Source organism: Lepidochelys olivacea (assembly GCF_965140295.1).
Source record: "Lepidochelys olivacea isolate rLepOli2 genome assembly, chromosome: 6".
NCBI classification, from domain to species: Eukaryota; Metazoa; Chordata; order Testudines; family Cheloniidae; genus Lepidochelys; species Lepidochelys olivacea.
This window is the reverse complement of record NC_140416.1, coordinates 122,201,229-122,220,106: the sequence shown is the minus strand read 5'-3', so window position 1 is coordinate 122,220,106 and position 18,878 is coordinate 122,201,229. Positions and strand designations below refer to the sequence as shown.

The 18,878-nt window shown below is 50.4% G+C and overlaps 1 protein-coding gene across 1 annotated transcript; it reads left to right on the top strand.

The window, feature by feature from the left end:
- The first annotated feature begins 4,842 nt into the window (after nucleotides 1-4,842).
- Nucleotides 4,843-17,392, top strand: LOC311521847 (prostaglandin E2 receptor EP2 subtype-like). The gene is made up of 2 exons (XM_084630529.1): nucleotides 4,843-6,033; nucleotides 14,866-17,392. Exons 1-2 carry the CDS (start codon nucleotides 5,218-5,220, stop codon nucleotides 15,109-15,111), a joined length of 1,062 nt encoding a protein of 353 aa, XP_084486655.1. The 5' UTR covers nucleotides 4,843-5,217; the 3' UTR covers nucleotides 15,112-17,392.
- Nucleotides 17,393-18,878: the final 1,486 nt, after the last annotated feature.

Below are 18,878 nucleotides of genomic sequence, written 5' to 3'. Positions count from 1 at the left end.
CAGTAAGCTGCCCCTCCATGACCTGGCTTGATTAGGCCAGGTCTGGTCTTGATTAGGCTTAGGCCAGGTCTGTTACGCCTGACAACTCCACCCCCGCCCCTGGATAAACACTTAAAGCACTGGAGCAGTTCCCAGGATCAGGACTAGGGGGTATGGCGGAAAGGTGGCATCCCATCGCCTTCTTTCCATTGGGTGCACCACGCAGAGCTCTGAGACTCCGAAAGATTGAGCTCCAATATATTAATCTTTGAATATCTTCACATGCCATGGCATTCTCGGCCCCTGGATAATTGTCTGATTTGAGATGATCCCCCAGACCTAAGGCTTAGGTTGATGGAAGAATTCTTCTGATAAGCTAGTGCTGTCTACACTGGGGGTTAGACTCTCAGGGGTGTGAAATCCACATCCCCGAGAGACAAAACTATGCCGATGTAAATTCCCAGTCTGGGCCAGTCCTTACACAGCATATCCCTCTCTTCATCTGAGTTATTCTTGACTTACTCCAGTGTCAAGTGAGATCAGAATTGGGCTGTTTCTCCCTTTGAACTGCAGTAGAAGCACTCAGGTCTAGTCTACACTAGGAAATTAGGTCGGTTTAACTACGTCGCAAGGAGTGTGAAAAATCCAGATGCCTGAGTGCCGCAGTGACACCAACCTAACCCCTGCTGTAGGCAGCTCTAGGAATTCTCCCATCAACAGATACTGCCTCCTGGGGAGGTGGATTACCTACACCCACGCTACAGCTGCACTCCTGCAGGGTTTCAAGTGTAGACAAGCTCCCGGTACCTTTTATATGCTGTTTGCTGAATGTTTTTTGAAGACCCTTCCATACAAAGAAGTAACCACATACATATTTGTCGTCTGAGAGCCCATGTAGAAGAGCGTTAAGATTTGTACTTGGGAATATAAATGGCCTGGGGTTTATAGGTGGATCTCAGCCAGTAAATCTTTGAGGGACTTTTAACCAAATATCACACTGGGAGCTGAAGAGTTCCAAAGTGGTCCGTTTTTTAACACGCTCCAGTGGAGATGCCATGTGAGTCGATAGTGTTTTAAGTCACCATGGAGGCATGCTTCCAGCTGCTTGAGGAAAGTGGTGTTGATGACCTGTACGTGCCAAACATTCACTTAGCAAAACTTTGGCACATGAAGCCCCTTGAAATTCAAAGGCTGCCCGTTTGTTATTCAACATTCCTGAACTTAGTCTGAAAACCACAGCCATGGAGGGTCTTACTTTTCCCCCTCAAGAGGGCAACAGTGTGAATATTCTCACAATCCCACGACCTGACACAGCTATCTCTTCCTCCACTGTAAATCAGAAACCACTCCATGGAAGGTTTCAGAGTAACAGCCGTGTGGCACCTTAGAGACTAACCAATTTATTTGAGCATAAGCTTTCGTGAGCTACAGCTCACTTCATCGGATGCATGCTGTGGAAAGTACAGAAGATCTTTTTATACACACAAACCATGAAAAAATGGGTGTTTACCACTACAAAAGGTTTTCTCTCCCCCCACCCCACTCTCCTGCTGGTAATAGCTTATCTAAAGTGATCACTCTCCTTACAATGTGTATGATAATCAAGTTGGGCCATTTCCAGCACAAATCCAGGGTTTCCCCCCCACCGCCCCCCACACAAACCACTCTCCTGTTGGTAATAGGTTATCTAAAGTAATCACTCTCCTTACAATGTGTATGATAATCAAGGTGGGCCATTTCCAGCACAAATCCAGGGTTAAACAAGAACGTCTGGGGGGGCGGGTAGGAAAAAACAAGGGGAAATAGGTTACCTTGCATAATGACTTAGCCACTCCCAGTCTCTATTCAAGCCTCAGTTAATTGTATCCAATTTGCAAATGAATTCCAATTCAACAGTCTCTTGCTGGAGTCTGGTTTTGAAGTTTTTTTGTTGTAATATCGCAACTTTCATATCTGTAATCGCATGACCAGAGAGATTGAAGTGTTCTCCGACTGGTTTATGAATGTTATTATTCTTGACATCTGATTTGTGTCCATTTATTCTTTTACATAGAGACTGTCCAGTTTGACCAATGTACACGGCAGAGGGGCATTGCTGGCACACGATGGCATATATCACATTGGAAGTTAAAGGAATAACTGGGGTCAGGGAGACCAAAACCAGGCTCCACAGATGCTTCAATGTGTGAAACAGCACATGTACAGGTCAATGAAACTGTCAGTCACCAATAAAAACTACGGCTCCCATTCTGATTTACTCATACTGGGGTAACTGTACTGACCTCAGTGACGTGATCTATACCCATAAGAGATCAGAACCAGGCCCTGTATGTCTGACAGACGTATCAGCTCTAGTTTCTTTACTTCTTGTTTTCTTCCTAGAAAATAGAAAGCTTTTTTATAATTATTTATGCTAAGCATCCAGTTTGCCTGTTTAGTTTTGTTGTGCTTACACAGAGCAGTAAGACAGTTGTGACACTGCACTCCATATGCTTTATAAAAATATGTTTATAAGTGTGGATATGATGTAACTGGAATATGCTTTGTGCAAAAGGGCTCTTCTTGTAAGGTATCATTACAAAGCTTATAATTTACTGAGTGTGCTCATCCTATTTGTATGAATGTATCATTCTTGGATCTGAAACTAGGAATATGAAATATAACCCTGAGGGCCTATTGTAATTATGCAAAGTGCGGGCCATTAATGGTGGTTTGGAATCTTGATGGCTCCCATTCACTAGGACAACTGGTTGTAAATGGCTCTGTTTACTTGAAAGCCTTCCTGTATATGTGTGTGCCAGCGAGTGGGTAATAAAGTCTTACAGTGACATGTGAACATGTCACAGGATGCTGGAATCCATCTTAAACCTGGTGCTTTTCCACTTAGAAGGAGGGGTGGGAACCCAGAGAGAGACAGAGGATTCCCGCCTTGTGCCAAAGATATAAAAAGGGGTGGAACAGAACAAAGGGGGCTGCCAGTCATGAGAAATCCCCTAGTTACCACCTGAGCTGGAACTAACAAGGTTTGTACCAGGGGAAAGGATTGGGCCCACACTAGGAAGGAGTCCAGTCTGTGAAAGAAGCTTATTGGAACATCTCTGAGGGTGAGATTTACCTGTGTTCAGTTTCTTAATGTATTAGGCTTAGACTTGAGTGTTTTGCTTTATTTTGCTTCGTAACTTACTTTGTTCTGTCTGTTATTACTTGAAACCACTTAAATCCTACCTTTTATACTTAATAAACTCACTTTTGTTTATTAATTATCCCAGAGTAAGTGATTAATACCTGGGGGAGCAACAGCTGTGCATCTCTCTTCATCAGTGTTATGGAGGTTGGCCAATTTATGAGTTTAAGCTTTATACAGAGTAAAATGTATTTATTTGCGGTTTGGATCCCATTGGGAGCTGGGTGTCTGGGTGCTGGAGACAGGAGTATTTGCTGAGCTGTTTTCAGTTAAGTCTGTAGCTTTGGGGGCGTGGGTCAGACCCTGGGTCTGTGTTTGCAGCCGGCTGGCGTGTCTGGCTCGACAAGGCAGGGTTCTGAAGTCCCAAGCTGACAAAGAAGATGGGCTCAGAGGTGGTGTCAGCAGGTGACAGTCCCAAGGGGGTCTCTGTGACTGAACCCGCCACAACGGTGAATCTGTTTTCTGTGAGAATGTTGATCTGTTTCCACTCAAGAATGTACTTATAAATGGAAAAGATCAGCATCTGACTGAATTTGAATTGCTTTTTGAACCAACTAAATCTCTTGTCTAGTCCATGTTTCTTGCCCACAGTTTGCTTCTTGCTGAAGGCGACGTGGGGCAGGTGCAGAAGGTTACTTTGGGGTGGGCTGGATGTGATCTTGGTAGGGGACAGATGAGGGGCTGTGGATCTACATTTATGCAGATCCAGAGGCCCCAATGTCTGGTATGGCCAGCCTAGAGAGTTTGCAGGTGTTACCGCAAACTGGGGTAGCAGTTGCAACTGGGCAGGGGTGTTTCAGTAACTCTTTGTTCAGGCTGTCAGGTGCCTTGTGGGTGCTGTCAGCAGTGAAAGCAGGTGAGCTATAGCTGGGATGAGTGTGGCCTTGTAGCCCTGTACTCACTGGGAAGGGAACCCAGGTAGCTGCTGGTGATCAGCAACCGGGAGAGCTGGACTGGGATTGAATGGTTCATGTGCGGGTGCAGATGGGCGCAGACCTCTTTCAGGGAAGGTGAATGGGGCTTGGAAAGACAAAGTGTCTCGATCAGGAGCTGTGGCAGGCACCAAGATGAGGCTGTTCTCAGTGCCTCTCCCCATGAGTCCTGCCTGTCAGCCTGGTGCCTGCTGCCTGGGGGGGCAGCGTTCCTCCATGTGCATTTGTGTGTTGGTGCTTCTGTCTGCCTGTAGGTCCACAGCCTGTTGCCCTGGGGGGTGTATTGGGAGGGGGGGTTGCCCTCGGGGTTTGCTCCCTCTCTCATTCTCTCCCTCTGCCCTTTCCAGGCCACTTAGAAAAGTGCCTTGAAGAAACGCTGGAGCATCCCTAGGGCTCCGACGTGAGGGTAACAACTGTCCTGTGGGGACTCCCGTCCCCAGTGTGTCTAGCCGCGGGGGATGCAGCGCTGTGGTGAGCTTCCCCTCCGGCTGGGGCTCCGCCTGGAGCCAGGCAGCTGGGCACGGTGGCAGTGGGGCGAGCCAGGGGCTGCGGGTGGGAGGTTCTGCATCCCTTCCCCCCCGGCGCCCAGCTCAGAGACCCAGCCCACCAGGGAGGGAGCCGGGGCACAGCTCCAGCGGCGCCGGGGGCCGGGGCCGCACTCCCGTGCTCTCGGGGAAGGGGCAGGGGCGCGGGGGGCCCCGGCTGTTTGGGAGGAAGGAGGGAGCCTCTCCCCGCGCGCAGGGGGACCCCGCGGGCAGTGACTGATCTCCACCCGCTGCCCAGAGGTGCTGGGCAGGGAGGAGCGCGCAGCGGGCGGTGCCCGGGCTCCCCGGCTGGGGCGCGCAAGGCGGGGCCCCGCGGCTCCAGCGGTTGGGAAAGCAGGACGGAGCCCCCCGCCCCGCGCTGCCCCGGCTGGCGCGGGAGGGACCCTGAGCGGCGGGCAGCTGCGCCCGGGGAGGCGGGCCCGAGCTCCAGCTGTTGGCGAGGGAGGAGCTCGGGGCGCGCCCGGGGAGCCCGGCGAGGGGCCGGCTCGGCGCGCCTCCCGCCTGCTGCCGCGCTCGCCTCCCGCCGCGGTTGTGCCCCGGGCCCGGCGGCGGCAGCAGCAGGCGGGCGGGCGGCACCATGAACGAGGCCGGCTCGATCACGCACTGCCGGAGCGAGCAGCTGCTGGAGACCGAGGAGAGCCCGGCCATCAGCGCCGTCATGTTCTCGGCCGGGCTGCTGGGCAACCTGACGGCGCTGGCGCTGCTGGCCCGGCGCCGGCTCGGGGGGCGCGGCCGGCCGCTCTCCCTCTTCCACGTGCTGGTGACCGTCCTGGTGCTCACCGACCTGCTGGGCACCTGCCTGGTCAGCCCCGTGGTGCTGGCCTCCTACGGCCGCAACCGCTCGCTGGAGGCGCTGGCCGAGGGCGGGCAGCTCTGCCCCTACTTCGCCTTCGCCATGAGCTTCTTCGGCCTGGCCACCATGCTGGCGCTCTTCGCCATGGCGCTGGAGCGCTGCCTGGCCCTGGGCCAGCCCTACCTCTACGAGCGCTTCGTCCGCCGCCGCTCGGCGCTGCTGCTGGCCCTGCCGGCCCTCTGCGCCTTCGCCGCCGCCTTCTGCGCCCTGCCGCTGCTGGGCTTCGGCCGCTACGTGCAGTACTGCCCGGGCACCTGGTGCTTCATCCACATGAGCCTGGAGCCCGCCGAGGCTGGCGCCGCCTACTCGCTGCTCTACGCCTCGCTGCTGCTGCTGCTCATCCTGGCCGTGCTGCTCTGCAACCTCAGCGTCGTCCGCAGCCTGCTGGGCATGCACCGCCGCGGGCAGACCTCCCGCCGCCTGGCCTCGCTGGAGCAGCGCGCCGGCCGCCGCAGGCTCTCCGTGTCCGAGGAGGTGGATCACCTCATCCTCCTGGCCATCATGACCATCACCTTCATCGTCTGCTCCCTGCCTTTCACGGTGAGTGCAGGGGCCCGGGCCCCCTCCTTAATCCCCTGCCCTTGGGGGCCTCCGGCGCCTGGCCTTCTCCCGCTGGTCCCCTTGTTAATCCCTGCCCTTGGGGGCCTCTGGCGCCCGGCTTTATCCCGCTGGTCCCCTTGTTAATCCCTGTCCTCGGAGGCCTACGGCACCTGGCCTTCTCCCGCTGGTCCCCTTGTTAATCCCTGCCCTTGGGGGCCTCCGGCGCCCGGCTTTATCCCGCTGGTCCCCTTGTTAATCCCTGTCCTCGGAGGCCTACGGCACCTGGCCTTCTCCCGCTGGTCCCCTTGTTAATCCCTGTCCTCGGAGGCCTACGGCACCTGGCCTTCTCCCGCTGGTCCCCTTGTTAATCCCTGCCCTTGGGGGCCTCCGGCGCCTGGCCTTCTCCCGCTGGTCCCCTTGTTAATCCCTGCCCTTGGGGGCCTCCGGCGCCTGGCCTTCTCCCGCTGGTCCCCTTGTTAATCCCTGCCCTTGGGGGCCTCCGGCGCCTGGCCTTCTCCCGCTGGTCCCCTTGTTAATCCCTGCCCTTGGGGACCTCTGGCGCCTGGCCTTCTCCCGCTGGTCCCCTTGTTAATCCCTGTCCTCGGAGGCCTCCGGCGCCTGGCCTTCTCCCGCTGGTCCACTTGTTAATCCCTGCCCTTGGGGGCCTCCGGCACCTGGCCTTCTCCTGCTGGTCCCCTTGTTAATCCCTGCCCTTGGGGGCCTCCGGCACCTGGCCTTCTCCCGCTGGTCCCCTTGTTAATCCCTGCCTTTGGGGGCCTCCGGCACCTGGCCTTCTCCCGCTGGTCCCCTTGTTAATCCCTGCCCTTGGGGACCTCTGGCGCCTGGCCTTCTCCCGCTGGTCCCCTTGTTAATCCCTGTCCTTGGGGGCCTCTGGCGCCTGGCCTTCTCCCGCTGGTCCCCTTGTTAATCCCTGTCCTTGGGGGCCTCCGGCGCCTGGCCTTCTCCCGCTGGTCCCCTTGTTAATCCCTGTCCTTGGGGGCCTCCGGCACCTGGCCTTCTCCCGCTGGTCCCCTTGTTAATCCCTGCCCTTGGGGGCCTCCGGCACCTGGCCTTCTCCCGCTGGTCCCCTTGTTAATCCCTGCCTTTGGGGGCCTCCGGCACCTGGCCTTCTCCCGCTGGTCCCCTTGTTAATCCCTGCCCTTGGGGACCTCTGGCGCCTGGCCTTCTCCCGCTGGTCCCCTTGTTAATCCCTGTCCTTGGGGGCCTCTGGCGCCTGGCCTTCTCCCGCTGGTCCCCTTGTTAATCCCTGTCCTTGGGGGCCTCCGGCGCCTGGCCTTCTCCCGCTGGTCCCCTTGTTAATCCCTGTCCTTGGGGGCCTCCGGCGCCTGGCCTTCTCCCGCTGGTCCCCTTGTTAATCCCTGTCCTTGGGGGCCTCCGGCACCTGGCCTTCTCCCGCTGGTCCCCTTGTTAATCCCTGCCCTTGGGGGCCTCCGGCACCTGGCCTTCTCCCGCTGGTCCCCTTGTTAATCCCTGCCCTTGGGAGCCTCCGGCGCCTGGCCTTCTCCCGCTGGTCCCCTTGTTAATCCCTGCCCTTGGGGACCTCTGGCGCCTGGCCTTCTCCCGCTGGTCCCCTTGTTAATCCCTGCCTTTGGGGACCTCTGGCGCCTGGCCTTCTCCCGCTGGTCCCCTTGTTAATCCCTGTCCTTGGGGGCCTCCGGCACCTGGCCTTCTCCCGCTGGTCCCCTTGTTAATCCCTGCCCTTGGGGGCCTCCGGCACCTGGCCTTCTCCCGCTGGTCCCCTTGTTAATCCCTGCCTTTGGGGACCTCTGGCGCCTGGCCTTCTCCCGCTGGTCCCCTTGTTAATCCCTGCCTTTGGGGACCTCTGGCGCCTGGCCTTCTCCCGCTGGTCCCCTTGTTAATCCCTGCCTTTGGGGACCTCTGGCGCCTGGCCTTCTCCCGCTGGTCCCCTTGTTAATCCCTGCCCTTGGGGGCCTCCAGCGCCTGGCCTTCTCCCGCTGGTCCCCTTGTTAATCCCTGCCCTTGGGGGCTTCCGGCACCTGGCCTTCTCCCGCTGGTCCCCTTGTTAATCCCTGCCCTTGGGGGCTTCCGGCACCTGGCCTTCTCCCGCTGGTCCCCTTGTTAATCCCTGTCCTCGGAGGCCTCCAGCACCTGGCCTTCTCCCGCTGGTCCCCTTGTTAATCCCTGCCCTTGGGGGCCTCCGGCGCCTGGCCTTCTCCCGCTGGTCCCCTTGTTAATCCCTGCCCTTGGGGACCTCCGGCGCCTGGCCTTCTCCCGCTGGTTCCGTTGTTAATCCCTGCCCTGGGGGACCTCCGGCGCCTGGCCTTCTCCCGCTTATTTTTAGTCCCTGTATTACAAAGAAACCCATACAGATGAGGGCACCAGGCAGCCCCACTGAGTTCTGGGATTAAGGCACTGGACTAGATTGAAGCACAAAGATCCTTTCTTTGTTCCTGACTCTGCCACAGCTTCCCTGACCAAATCCCTTAGGCTACCTCCACACTGCAATAAAAGACCCGTGGTTGGCCTGGCTCAGGGCTCTGGGACTATACAATCGTTGCGTGGTCCTTCAGGCTCACACTGGAGCCCACACTCTGAAACCCCACGAGGGGAAAGGGTCTCGGAGCCCGGGCTCCAGCTCCTGATCCGGGCTCTGAGACGGTGCCATGGGCTTTTTATCGCAGTAGTGGCTCTGTGCTTCTGTTTCCTCATCTGTTAATGGAGATAGCACTTTTCTAGCTCCCCGGGGACTCATGAGGAGAAATCCACTTTCTGGGAGTTGAGAGACGATGGTGACAGGGCTCAAGAGGCGTTCACAGGGCCCTAGAGTGGCAATTGCTTGACCGAGGTTGCATGGATCAAGTGTAGGCCCATGTCGCTGAGCTTACATGCAGTGGGACTGAGCTGTGCCATTTTGAGGGCGCCAGCAAGGTTGAAGGGGCTGGTGCAGTTGCAGGGAAGGAGCTGAGCTGACACAGCTCAGTGTGTTTGCATGTGTCATCTTGCGGGTACACAAATCAGCAGGCTCCATGGCTGTAACTGACGTAACACAGGTCAGTTAAATTGCCAAGGTGGAACGGAGCTTGCGTAGATAAATGCAGTTAGGTGAGTGCAGGGATGCACAAAATCACGGGGGTGGCGTGGACACGGTTTGCTGTGCTGTCAGTCAGCATGCATGCATCCACGTGGTTGTACAAGTGGAAACGAGGATACAGTTCTGCCCGCTGAGCCAAGTTTTCAACTGTGAGGGGAAAGGATGCCTTGGCAGATACAGACAGCCAACAGCCACTGTGCACACACAAACCCTCACCGGTACACAAATGTTCATTTCTGTGTGAAAAAGCTGGTGTCCCTGAAGCTGAAGATTGTGTCCATAAACAAAGATATGGGATCGGAGAATATGCTCCACACACTTACAATTCATAAGAACTTTGAGCATAGACATTCCTTTTGAACCGAAGGCGTTAAAATGCTTGATAAAGGCATGTATTTTCCCTATTCGACAGGCAGGGCCAGCTCCAGGCACCAGCGAACCAAGCAGGTGCCTGGGGCGGCAAATGTAAAGGGGCGGCAGGACGTCAGGCTCTGGGGCAATCCGCCCTCAGCGGCGGCGGGAATTCAGCGGTCGCTCCGTCACAGCGCGTTTTGCGCTCGGCGGCAATTTGGCGGCGGGGACGCGACTCTTCTTCGGCGGCCGCACCATGACTCCGCCTCCGTGTTCGGCAGGCAGGATTCCGCCTTCCCGTTCGGCGGCAAGTTTTGGGTTTTTTTGTGGCTTGGGACGGCAGAAACACTGGAGCCGGCCCTGTTGACAGGTAGGGAAACCGAGGCACGCTGAGATTAAGTGTTTTGGACAACAGCAGGTTTGGAAATACAACCCAAGTCTTCTGACTCCCTCGTTCTAACTGCTAGAATGCCCCCCCTCAAAAATATAACCCGTGTGACCCGTGTAATTTCTCTTGTCGTTCAAATTAAATAGGACCCCTTCAGAGCTGCCATGTCACTCAACCCTTTACCAGTCGACGATAGTCAGATAGTTCGATTCTTCCCACTTTTGAGAGAGAAGATGGTTTGGGTGATTTTTTTTCCTTCTGTTTTTCAGTTCTTTTTTCGCTGTGAAAAGCCAAACCCACCCACGTTGGGAATAAGGCCAAAGCTAATTTTACATTCCCAGCATTAGAATGACATTATCTTTCATTAGCACTTGGAGAGCTGAAAGGCCCAATGGACAAATTAACCACTGGACATGCTGCCCCATTATTTTTGAATTTCAAGAGCGTGATCAAGGAAATGTAATAACCTCTAGCAGCCTCTTGTGTTTCCTGTGGTTTTGGACTTGAAATCATAAGAGCTGCTCCACCACCAACTGATGGGCCTTAAATTCATTTAGGGGTCTTTAGCTCTGCTCCTAATGGTACTTTCCCGCATCTGGCTGAGTCATGTGCAGACATGAGATGTAACTGCTGGTGTGCTCGTGGCAGGCATTCTTGGAAGTACGTATACATTTGCAGTGGGTCTGTTTTGGAGAGGAAGGTTTTTTGCAGTCTGGTGAGCAGCATAAAGTGACTAGCTAGTTAAAAGTCCTGGATGGTAGAAGTGTATTTTCTACCAGCCTAGTATTTGTACGTAGAATCATTTCATTCGATCAGATATCTAGAAATCCCACAGTGCGCCGCAAAGGAGAAATTAAAAATTCTTATATTATCAGGTGAAACAAGCATCATGAGTATGGAGAAAGGGGACATTGGACCTAGTTCTTATGGCTTTGAGAACTGACTCACAATCAGTTACTTTCCTTTTAGCTTTAGGAGATTCTCTTTCTGGTCTACTCTTTCCATAGAAGAACATAGATATTGCCATAGAACAACAGACCAACTAGCTGTCATCACAGGTAGCAGAACAGGTAGGTGGCCAGTGGTGAATCCTTCAGAGGAAAGCATATAAACCCTTATAGAGGTACCCAGTTGTACAGTAGCATACCACTGGGGATTTCTTCCTGCTCCTACCTCTTTCTGCCCTGAAGCATGAGGACTGAAAGTCCTAAATCTATCTTGGTAATATAATTGTAGACACTACTCATATTCCTTGCCATGGCTAATCTTTTTTTAATTAGACACACATGGATGATGGTTGAATTTAGTGCCCATGAAGGTGATATACCAGTAGCATCAATTGTAAAGCCGACCCTGCATAAGCAGTTGTAGGGCAAACTTTCCCCCAAACTAACTAAGTCCCGAGTCATGACATGAGTCGTCAGAACATCTGGTGCTTTTAGTAACTAGTATGAGATGATTCAACTCGCTTTCAGCTGCAGCATGCACACGATTTGAACCCAGGTCGCTTGAAGTGAATGGCTAAGGCATTAATTGTCTGTCTCAAACTCTTCATCTCCTTTTTTAATACACCGCTTTAGAAGTTAGATACATCCGGGGTTGCTAAACAGCTCTGGGTTCATGGGGACCAGGACCTGAGACGGAGCAACTGGTGTCACATGAGTCAAATTTGCTGCATCATCTTCCCAGGAGGGATTGTCAGCTCTTCCATGAAGTAGCAAACAAGCATATGTAAGGAAGTAACTGATTTTGGCTGTCAGACATAATAAATTCATAGAGTAGGTCAGAAACCTGGCTAGAGCTGTTTTTCTTCCACGCTCATTGATTGCACCTACACACGCTGGTGAAGGCCACGATAGGCAACCTGACAATAGACTGGATACGTTAATAAATGATCCCTTAAGCATCTATTGACTTCATTGCAGGTTTGGATAAATGAAGTCTCTTGCCATGCTTAGCTCAGGGCTAGCTACGACGCTCAGTGATGGATTCATTCTTGTGCTTTCACATGCCTCACATCTGCCGGGGGCGGGGGCAGCGGCGGGGGGAGTGGAAGGGATGTTTTGGATGGGACTAGTCATACTTGTCACAGCTTCTTTAAATACCAAAGCCAGCTGATTGGTTCCTTAGGGGTGTGTGGAGGAAAATAGGCTCCCTGGGGAATCGTAAATTGCCCTTGTCTCAACCTGGTATTGAAAAAGCTTCTGGGACTTTGGGGGCAAGCCAAGCCTCTTCTTCGGGCCTCCCTTTGGCATCCCTTCCTCATTTTTCTTTTAGCGACTTGACATTCTGGGGGGGAATAAGCTGTGGGGACTATCCCATTTTGGCCTAAACTCTCGCTACTGGGTTGTGGTGAGAAAGTAGCCCGCTGGAAAATTTAGCACCGCTGTGAGGGATTAGACGTCACTGTCGTGGGACAGACTGGCGGCCTCTCCTGGAGCGTGTAATCCCAGTTTTAACATCACATTGTTCATGTAGTCGTTTGGAACACTGCACCTAGTGTGAGCGGTCGCCCAAGAAATATGCATTTCAAAACCCACAAGTGAAACATGACTGAACTGTTCGAACTCCCCTTAACCCAAGCTGAAATCTCCCGTGAATGGACCTAAAGCCAAAAGACATTAAGACCATCAAAATGGAGACACGCAAAGATGAAGGTCTGAAGTTATGTCTTTAAATAACCCTTTTATGCCATATGTATCAGAGATCAACAGAAAAAGAAGCCATGGGCTCTCGAGTAGAAGCCTGTGTGTCAGGACAGCTGGGGTTCTGTGGTCCGCTGAGTCACTCTGTGACCCAGAGCAAATTTCATCCTCTCTCTGTACAGCTGGGGAGGCAAAGCGCAATCAGGATAACAGCTACCGAGCTTTGTAAAACCCTTTGAAACCTTGGGGTGAAAGCGATACCTAGTTGCAAAGTTTCGTTACTAAAACAAGGACTTTTGCAGAAGGGACTCTGCATGTGCCACGTACAATGTTAATGGTATCTAAAATCGGGGGGGTGTTTATTCCCTCTTCATTTAATTTCCTGCTTGGTGGAGTTAGTCTGAAGAGGATTCATTGACGTGTATGTGAGTTCTTTCCATGTAAATGCATAGAAATGGGGAAACAGGTTTCTCTTTAGACATTTTTCTCCATCTGGAAGTTGTGTGACAGAGCGGGCTGTAGCAGCTGATCAGGCCACCCTGCCATTTGGATCCTTGCAGCTCCCACACATGTGCAAAGTGTCTGCGTGCTCAAGCGTTTTCCAAATAAAGGCTCGGGATCGGTCCTAGGTCTGGTTCTGTTCCATATCTTCATCAGTGATTTAGATAATGGCATGGGGAGTACACTTATAAAGTCTGTGGATGATACCAAGCTGGAGGGGTTGCAAGTGCTTTGGAGGATAGGATTAAAATTCAAAATGATCTGGAGAAATGGTCTGAAGTAAAATGGATGAAATTCAGTGAGGACAAATGCAAAGTGCTCCATTTAGGAAGGAACAATCAGTTGCATACATACAAAATAGCAAATGACTTCCTGGGAAGGAGTACTGTGGAAAGGGATCTGGGGGTCATAGTGGATCACAAGCTAAATATGGGTCAGCTGTGTAACCCTGCTTTTCTTTTTAACAAATATCATTCTGGGCAGTATTAGCAGGAGTGTTGTAAGCAAGACATGAGAAGTCATTCTGCTCTACTCCACACTGACAAGGCTTCATGTGGACTATTTTGTGCAGTTTGGGGTGCCACGTCTCAGGAAAGATGTGGACAAACTGGAGAAAGTTCAGAGAAGAGCAACGAAAATGATTAAAGGTCTAGAAAACATGACCTCTGGGGGAAGATTGAAAAAATTGAGTTTGTTTAGTCTGGAGAAGAGAAGACTGAGGGGGGGGCATGATAACAGTTTTCAAGTACATAAAAGGATTGTTACAAGGAGGAGGTAAAAGAATTGCCTCATTAACCTCTGAGCATAGGACAAGCAGCAACGGGCTTAAATTGCAGCAAGGGAGGTTTAGGTTGGACATTAGGAAAAACTTCTAGCTGTCAGGGTGGTTAAGCACTGGAATAAATTGCCTAGGGAGGTTGTGGAATCTCCATCACTGGAGGTTTTGAAGAGCAGATAGTCAAACTCCTGCCAGGGATGGTCTAGTTAATACTTAATCCTGCCTTGAGTGCAGGGGACTGGACTAAATGACCTCTTAAGGTCACTTCCAGTCCTATGATATGGAATGCTTCATCACTGTCAAAAGGCTTCCCCACCCTCCGCCCCAATTAAATGCAGTAGATGTGTTTCTGTGAAGTGTTTCGCTTAATGAATCTGCATTCTGCAATGGAAAAATGTGTCAGAAAGTTCCTGATCGGCTCTATATATTGGTTAGGCAGAATGGAGAGAAGCTTGCATTGTGTGAGGCTGCTCATATTCTGCCTGTCCTGTGGATAAAAAGAGAATGTCAGTGAGTAGACCTAACTGAAGAAAATCAATTTGTCGAAAGCTAAACCGTTTTCGACACAGGGTGGAGTTCGACAAATTTCCTGACTTGAAAAAAGTGTTGAGGGGGGAAAAAAAATGGGTTTGAAATTGTCAGTGATATTTTGACATGTTCTACACACAAAAATCTAGTTTTCCCGTTCAAAATGACTTTTCCTTTTGAAATTTAAACAAATTAGACTGAAAAAGGGTAAAAAAGTTGAAATGGCAAATTTTTGAAATCAACTTTTTGATTTGCCTGAAATGAAAAAAAAAATTGGTTTCTCAGTTCACAAATATTTTCAAGATTTTGACTTTTCATCCCAAATCAAGACATGGAAAAAATTTTGAATTCTTGAAAATATTCATGGGACCCAGAAACAGTCTCCCACCCAGCGCTAGCCTTTCGGTCCACCAGCTTGGCATCTCATTAGAATGAAATTCACTTAAACCAGTGACAACGAAATGTCTATTGTGAATATAGAAGTTCCTTTGAAATGGTGTTTTATACTTGTGCATCAAAATACTCCTAGGATCAGTCTTGCATTTTATTTTCCCTTTATGTTTTACAGATTCGGGCCTATATGAACATGTTTATGCAAAACGAAGACTATAAGAAGGACCTTCTAGCGCTGAGGTTCTTAGCAATTAATCCAATTATTGACCCTTGGGTCTTTGTCATCCTTAGACCTTCAGTTCTGAGGGTAATCCGTTCTGTACTGTGCTGTCAGATGTCCCTAAAGACCCAAGACAACATGCAGACGACTCCTGCTGCAGAGTCAAAATCCAATAAGCAGATTGACCTTTGCGGGCAGTAGTCACAAGCAGCGTTCAGTGGAGACATCTGGAAGACCTTGCTGAAATGGCTCCTCAGGGTAATGAACAAACTTAGAAGTATAAACACGATGGGAAGCTGGCCTTTTAGCTTACTAAACAAATATATTTACTGTACAATGGATTGAGCTGCAGTCTGGCTGACAAGAGGCTGCAGGGTTTGTCAAAAAGCGAAAGAGAAGTCCATCTAAAGTGAGCATTTTCTATTTATGGGACAGCATCCTAGAGGCTAATCAATAACTGGATTTCTGTTGCCACTAAACAGGAACTTTCATGTTGAACTGAGGACATGTGCTGCACTCTAGTGTGTTTGAAACGCTAAAAAGCTAGTGGCTATTTACTGTAAGTCCAGGAGACAGATGTTTTCTCTAACACTATGCCTAGTGACAGTTTGGTGGGGAGACACAGAAGAGTTAATAATAGAGCTTTGGCTTACTGATTTGTTGCTAAACCCGCCAAGGCCTTATCAGCTTCATGGAGGCTTAACTAACCATTTATCTAACTACTGAAACTGAAGTCTTGAGAGCCCTGTGCATTGGCCTGCTAAACGCAGGGTTGTGAGTTCAATCCTTGAGGGGGCCATTTAGGGATCTGGGGCAAAAATTGGGGATTGGTCCTGCTTTGAGCAGGGGGTTGGACTAGATGACCTCCTGAGGTCCCTTCCCTCCCTGATATTCTAGGATTCTATGATTTCTGTCTCAGAGATATCGGTTTTGCCATGTGCCTTCGTATAACTACTGTCTTGCCTTGGGGTGGGGAGGAAGGCTAAAGCTAGCTCCGCTTCTTGTCACTCTGTTTTCCAAGTGCCCTACAGCAGTGGTTCTCAAACTTTTGTAGTGGTGACTCCTTTCACACAGCAAGCCTGAGTGCGACCCCCACCCCACCTATAAATTAAAAACACTTTTTTTATAAATTACACCATTATAAATGCTGGAGGGAAAGCGGGGTTTGGGGTGGAGGCTGTCAGCGTGCGACCCCCCCCCCAGGTCATAGCCTCGTGACCCCCTGAGGGGTCCCAATCCCCAGTTTGAGAACCCCTGCCCTACAGCTAGGGGAAGAAAAGCCAACTGGGTTCCTCTCTTAGGGTCAAAGCTGTTAGGATGGGCAGAAGCAGGGTTACATCTCTCTGCTCCAGAATCCTGATTTTTAGAGCAGCTCTCCATGAGTAGGGTCATGCTTAATGGTGGGCAAATGTCAACTGAGCCCCCCTGTGTTGCAGCACTCAGCCCCCGCACCTCCTCAACAACCTCTTGGATCAAAGAGCTTTGCTTTGGGCTGCAACCAGCCTCCATCTTACAGCAGATGCCCATCTCCCCCCCACCACACACACACATTTGCGCTGGTAGGATCAGGAGCTGAACATGCTTCTAAGCATGGGGCCCCTGCATCTCTGAAGCTGGGGTGCACCCGCTGGGGCATGGCCTGCTGCCCTTCAGTGCTGGGAGAGATGGTTGCTTGTGCAGACGGAAGGAAGTTTCCCATGCCGTCTCACTAGGGGTTTTCTAGAGGACCCAACACCTTTGTATTTAAGTGACTCTTTCCATGCAAGCCTGATACAGCCCTGTGCGTGACAAGTCTTTGCAGCCCCTGCTCGTAGGCATTTTCCTTATAAGGCCAGGGAAGAAATACCACACAAGATATGTATGTAATCATCACATCTCATCCTAGGTAAAGCTGTGGGAATGACGACGTGAAGTCTTAAATATCAGTGGGAAATATTTCACAAGATAGAGGGAACCTTCTACCAGGCTGGCTTCTCCAGAGGAGCTGTGATTCCAACTGTGATTCTAAGCAGGAAGCTGCCTTCATTTCACATTATGGACTGGCTCCCACAGAACTCTTGGGGAGCTTTTCCACTGAGTTCAGTGGAAGCAGGATAGCTGTCTCCTGTCCAAGCCCGCCGTGTGCTGGAAAGACCTTTTTCCTAGAGCGATTGGCCCTGATTCAGTAGAGCACTTAAGTTCTCAATGCTTTGCTTAATCAGGGCCCTAACTAAGCTATGACTTAAAATCCCTCCTCTGAAAAAGATACGGTTTTCCTTAAGTGCCGCATGTAAAGCAGGTTTTCAGACAGACTGTGGTATATTGTACATGACGCTGATATATGGATAAAAAGAACAGGAGTTCTTGTGGCACCTTAGAGACTAACAAATGTATTTGAGCATAAGCTTTTGTGGGCTACACACCACTTCATCGGATGCATAGAATGGAACATATAGTAAGAAGATATGTATATACATACAGAGAAGGTGGAAGTTGCCATACAAACTGTAAGAGTCTAATTAATTAAGATGAGCTATTATCAGCAGGAGAAAAAAACTCACTACAAAAGTTTGTTTCTCCCGCTGATAATAGCGCATCTTAATTAATTAGCCTCTTACAGTTTGTAGGGCAACTTCCACCTTCTCTGTGTGTATGTATGTATATATATATCCTTACTATATGTTCCATTCTACGCATCTGATGAAGTGAGCTGTAGCTCACGAAAGCTTATGCTCTAATACATTTGTTAGTCTCTAAGGTGCCACAAGTCCTCCTTTTCTTTTTGCGGATACAGACTAACACGGCTGCTACTCTGAAACCTGATATATGGATGTTAGTGTGGATCAGCAGCTGTCCTTTTGTTGGCTTTGCCAAGGAGGACCGCAGAGGTTCAGAGAGGGGTGAAGAGAAAATTGCACCAAAAGAATTCCACAGGGTAGACGTGAGGGCCCATTTTGGAGGGTGGAGCTAGACTGACCCCGTAATACAGAGGATAACGTTAGAGTTACCTAGCTCCGTAGTTCTCAGCCTCTGCCGTAACCAGATCCCCTCCCATTTAATAAGATGGGAGTCTCAGGATGAGCATGATCCACTGACCACCTAATAATACCCAATTCTTATTCTAGTGCCTTTCGTCAGTAGATTTCAAAGCACTTTACAAAGAAGGTCAGTAACATTTTGCTCACTGGGAAACTGAGGCACTTTGTTCGTTAAACTTAAGAGGTTATTTTTATATGATCGTGTTATTTCCAGTGTGCCAGGGTGTTGCTTTCTATTGAGATTTTTATTTAAATAAAAATGCATTCAGTTTGTCAGGTACGCACTCTCTGCTACGTATGTTCTTGCCAATGGTATGTTATCAGGATTGGCTCATTTGTTATTAGTGGTTTCAGACCAAATTCTGCATTGATTTCACACCCTGTGCAATCCGCACTGAAGTCAGGGCAAGAGGATCCAAGCCCATTAAACTTCAACTGAGAATGGCTTTATTTTACATAACCTTTTCCCCTTCCCTTCTATGGGACCCTCATGGAAGTCAATAGACTTGCTTACACTAGAGATGAATTTTCCCAAATGGGATTACTCAGGATAACAGGCCCAGGAGGAGTGTTGCTCCACTTCTTTAAAAAAAACAAACCCAAAACATTCATGGTATTTTATGCAAATAGATCTTGTATATTTAAGAGTTTTATTTCTTGTCTAAAAATACCCAAAATGAAAAGATTTGAAGCTTTTTGTATTTCTGCAATTGACATAACATAAAATTACTCTAATAAAAATCATCTTTCCAAAGTAGCTGTCCGAATCGTATGTGGTTTCATGCAGAAGTCACAAGTCAGAAAATAGTCAGTCATATGGATGAAACGTGTAGCCTACAGGCTAGATTACAACACAATGGGGAAAAAAATATCAGTAAAAGGAGGTTTATTATAACATCAAGAACATTCTTGGGAAGAGAGAGTAGGTGGGTTTATTCTAGAAGTAGGTGG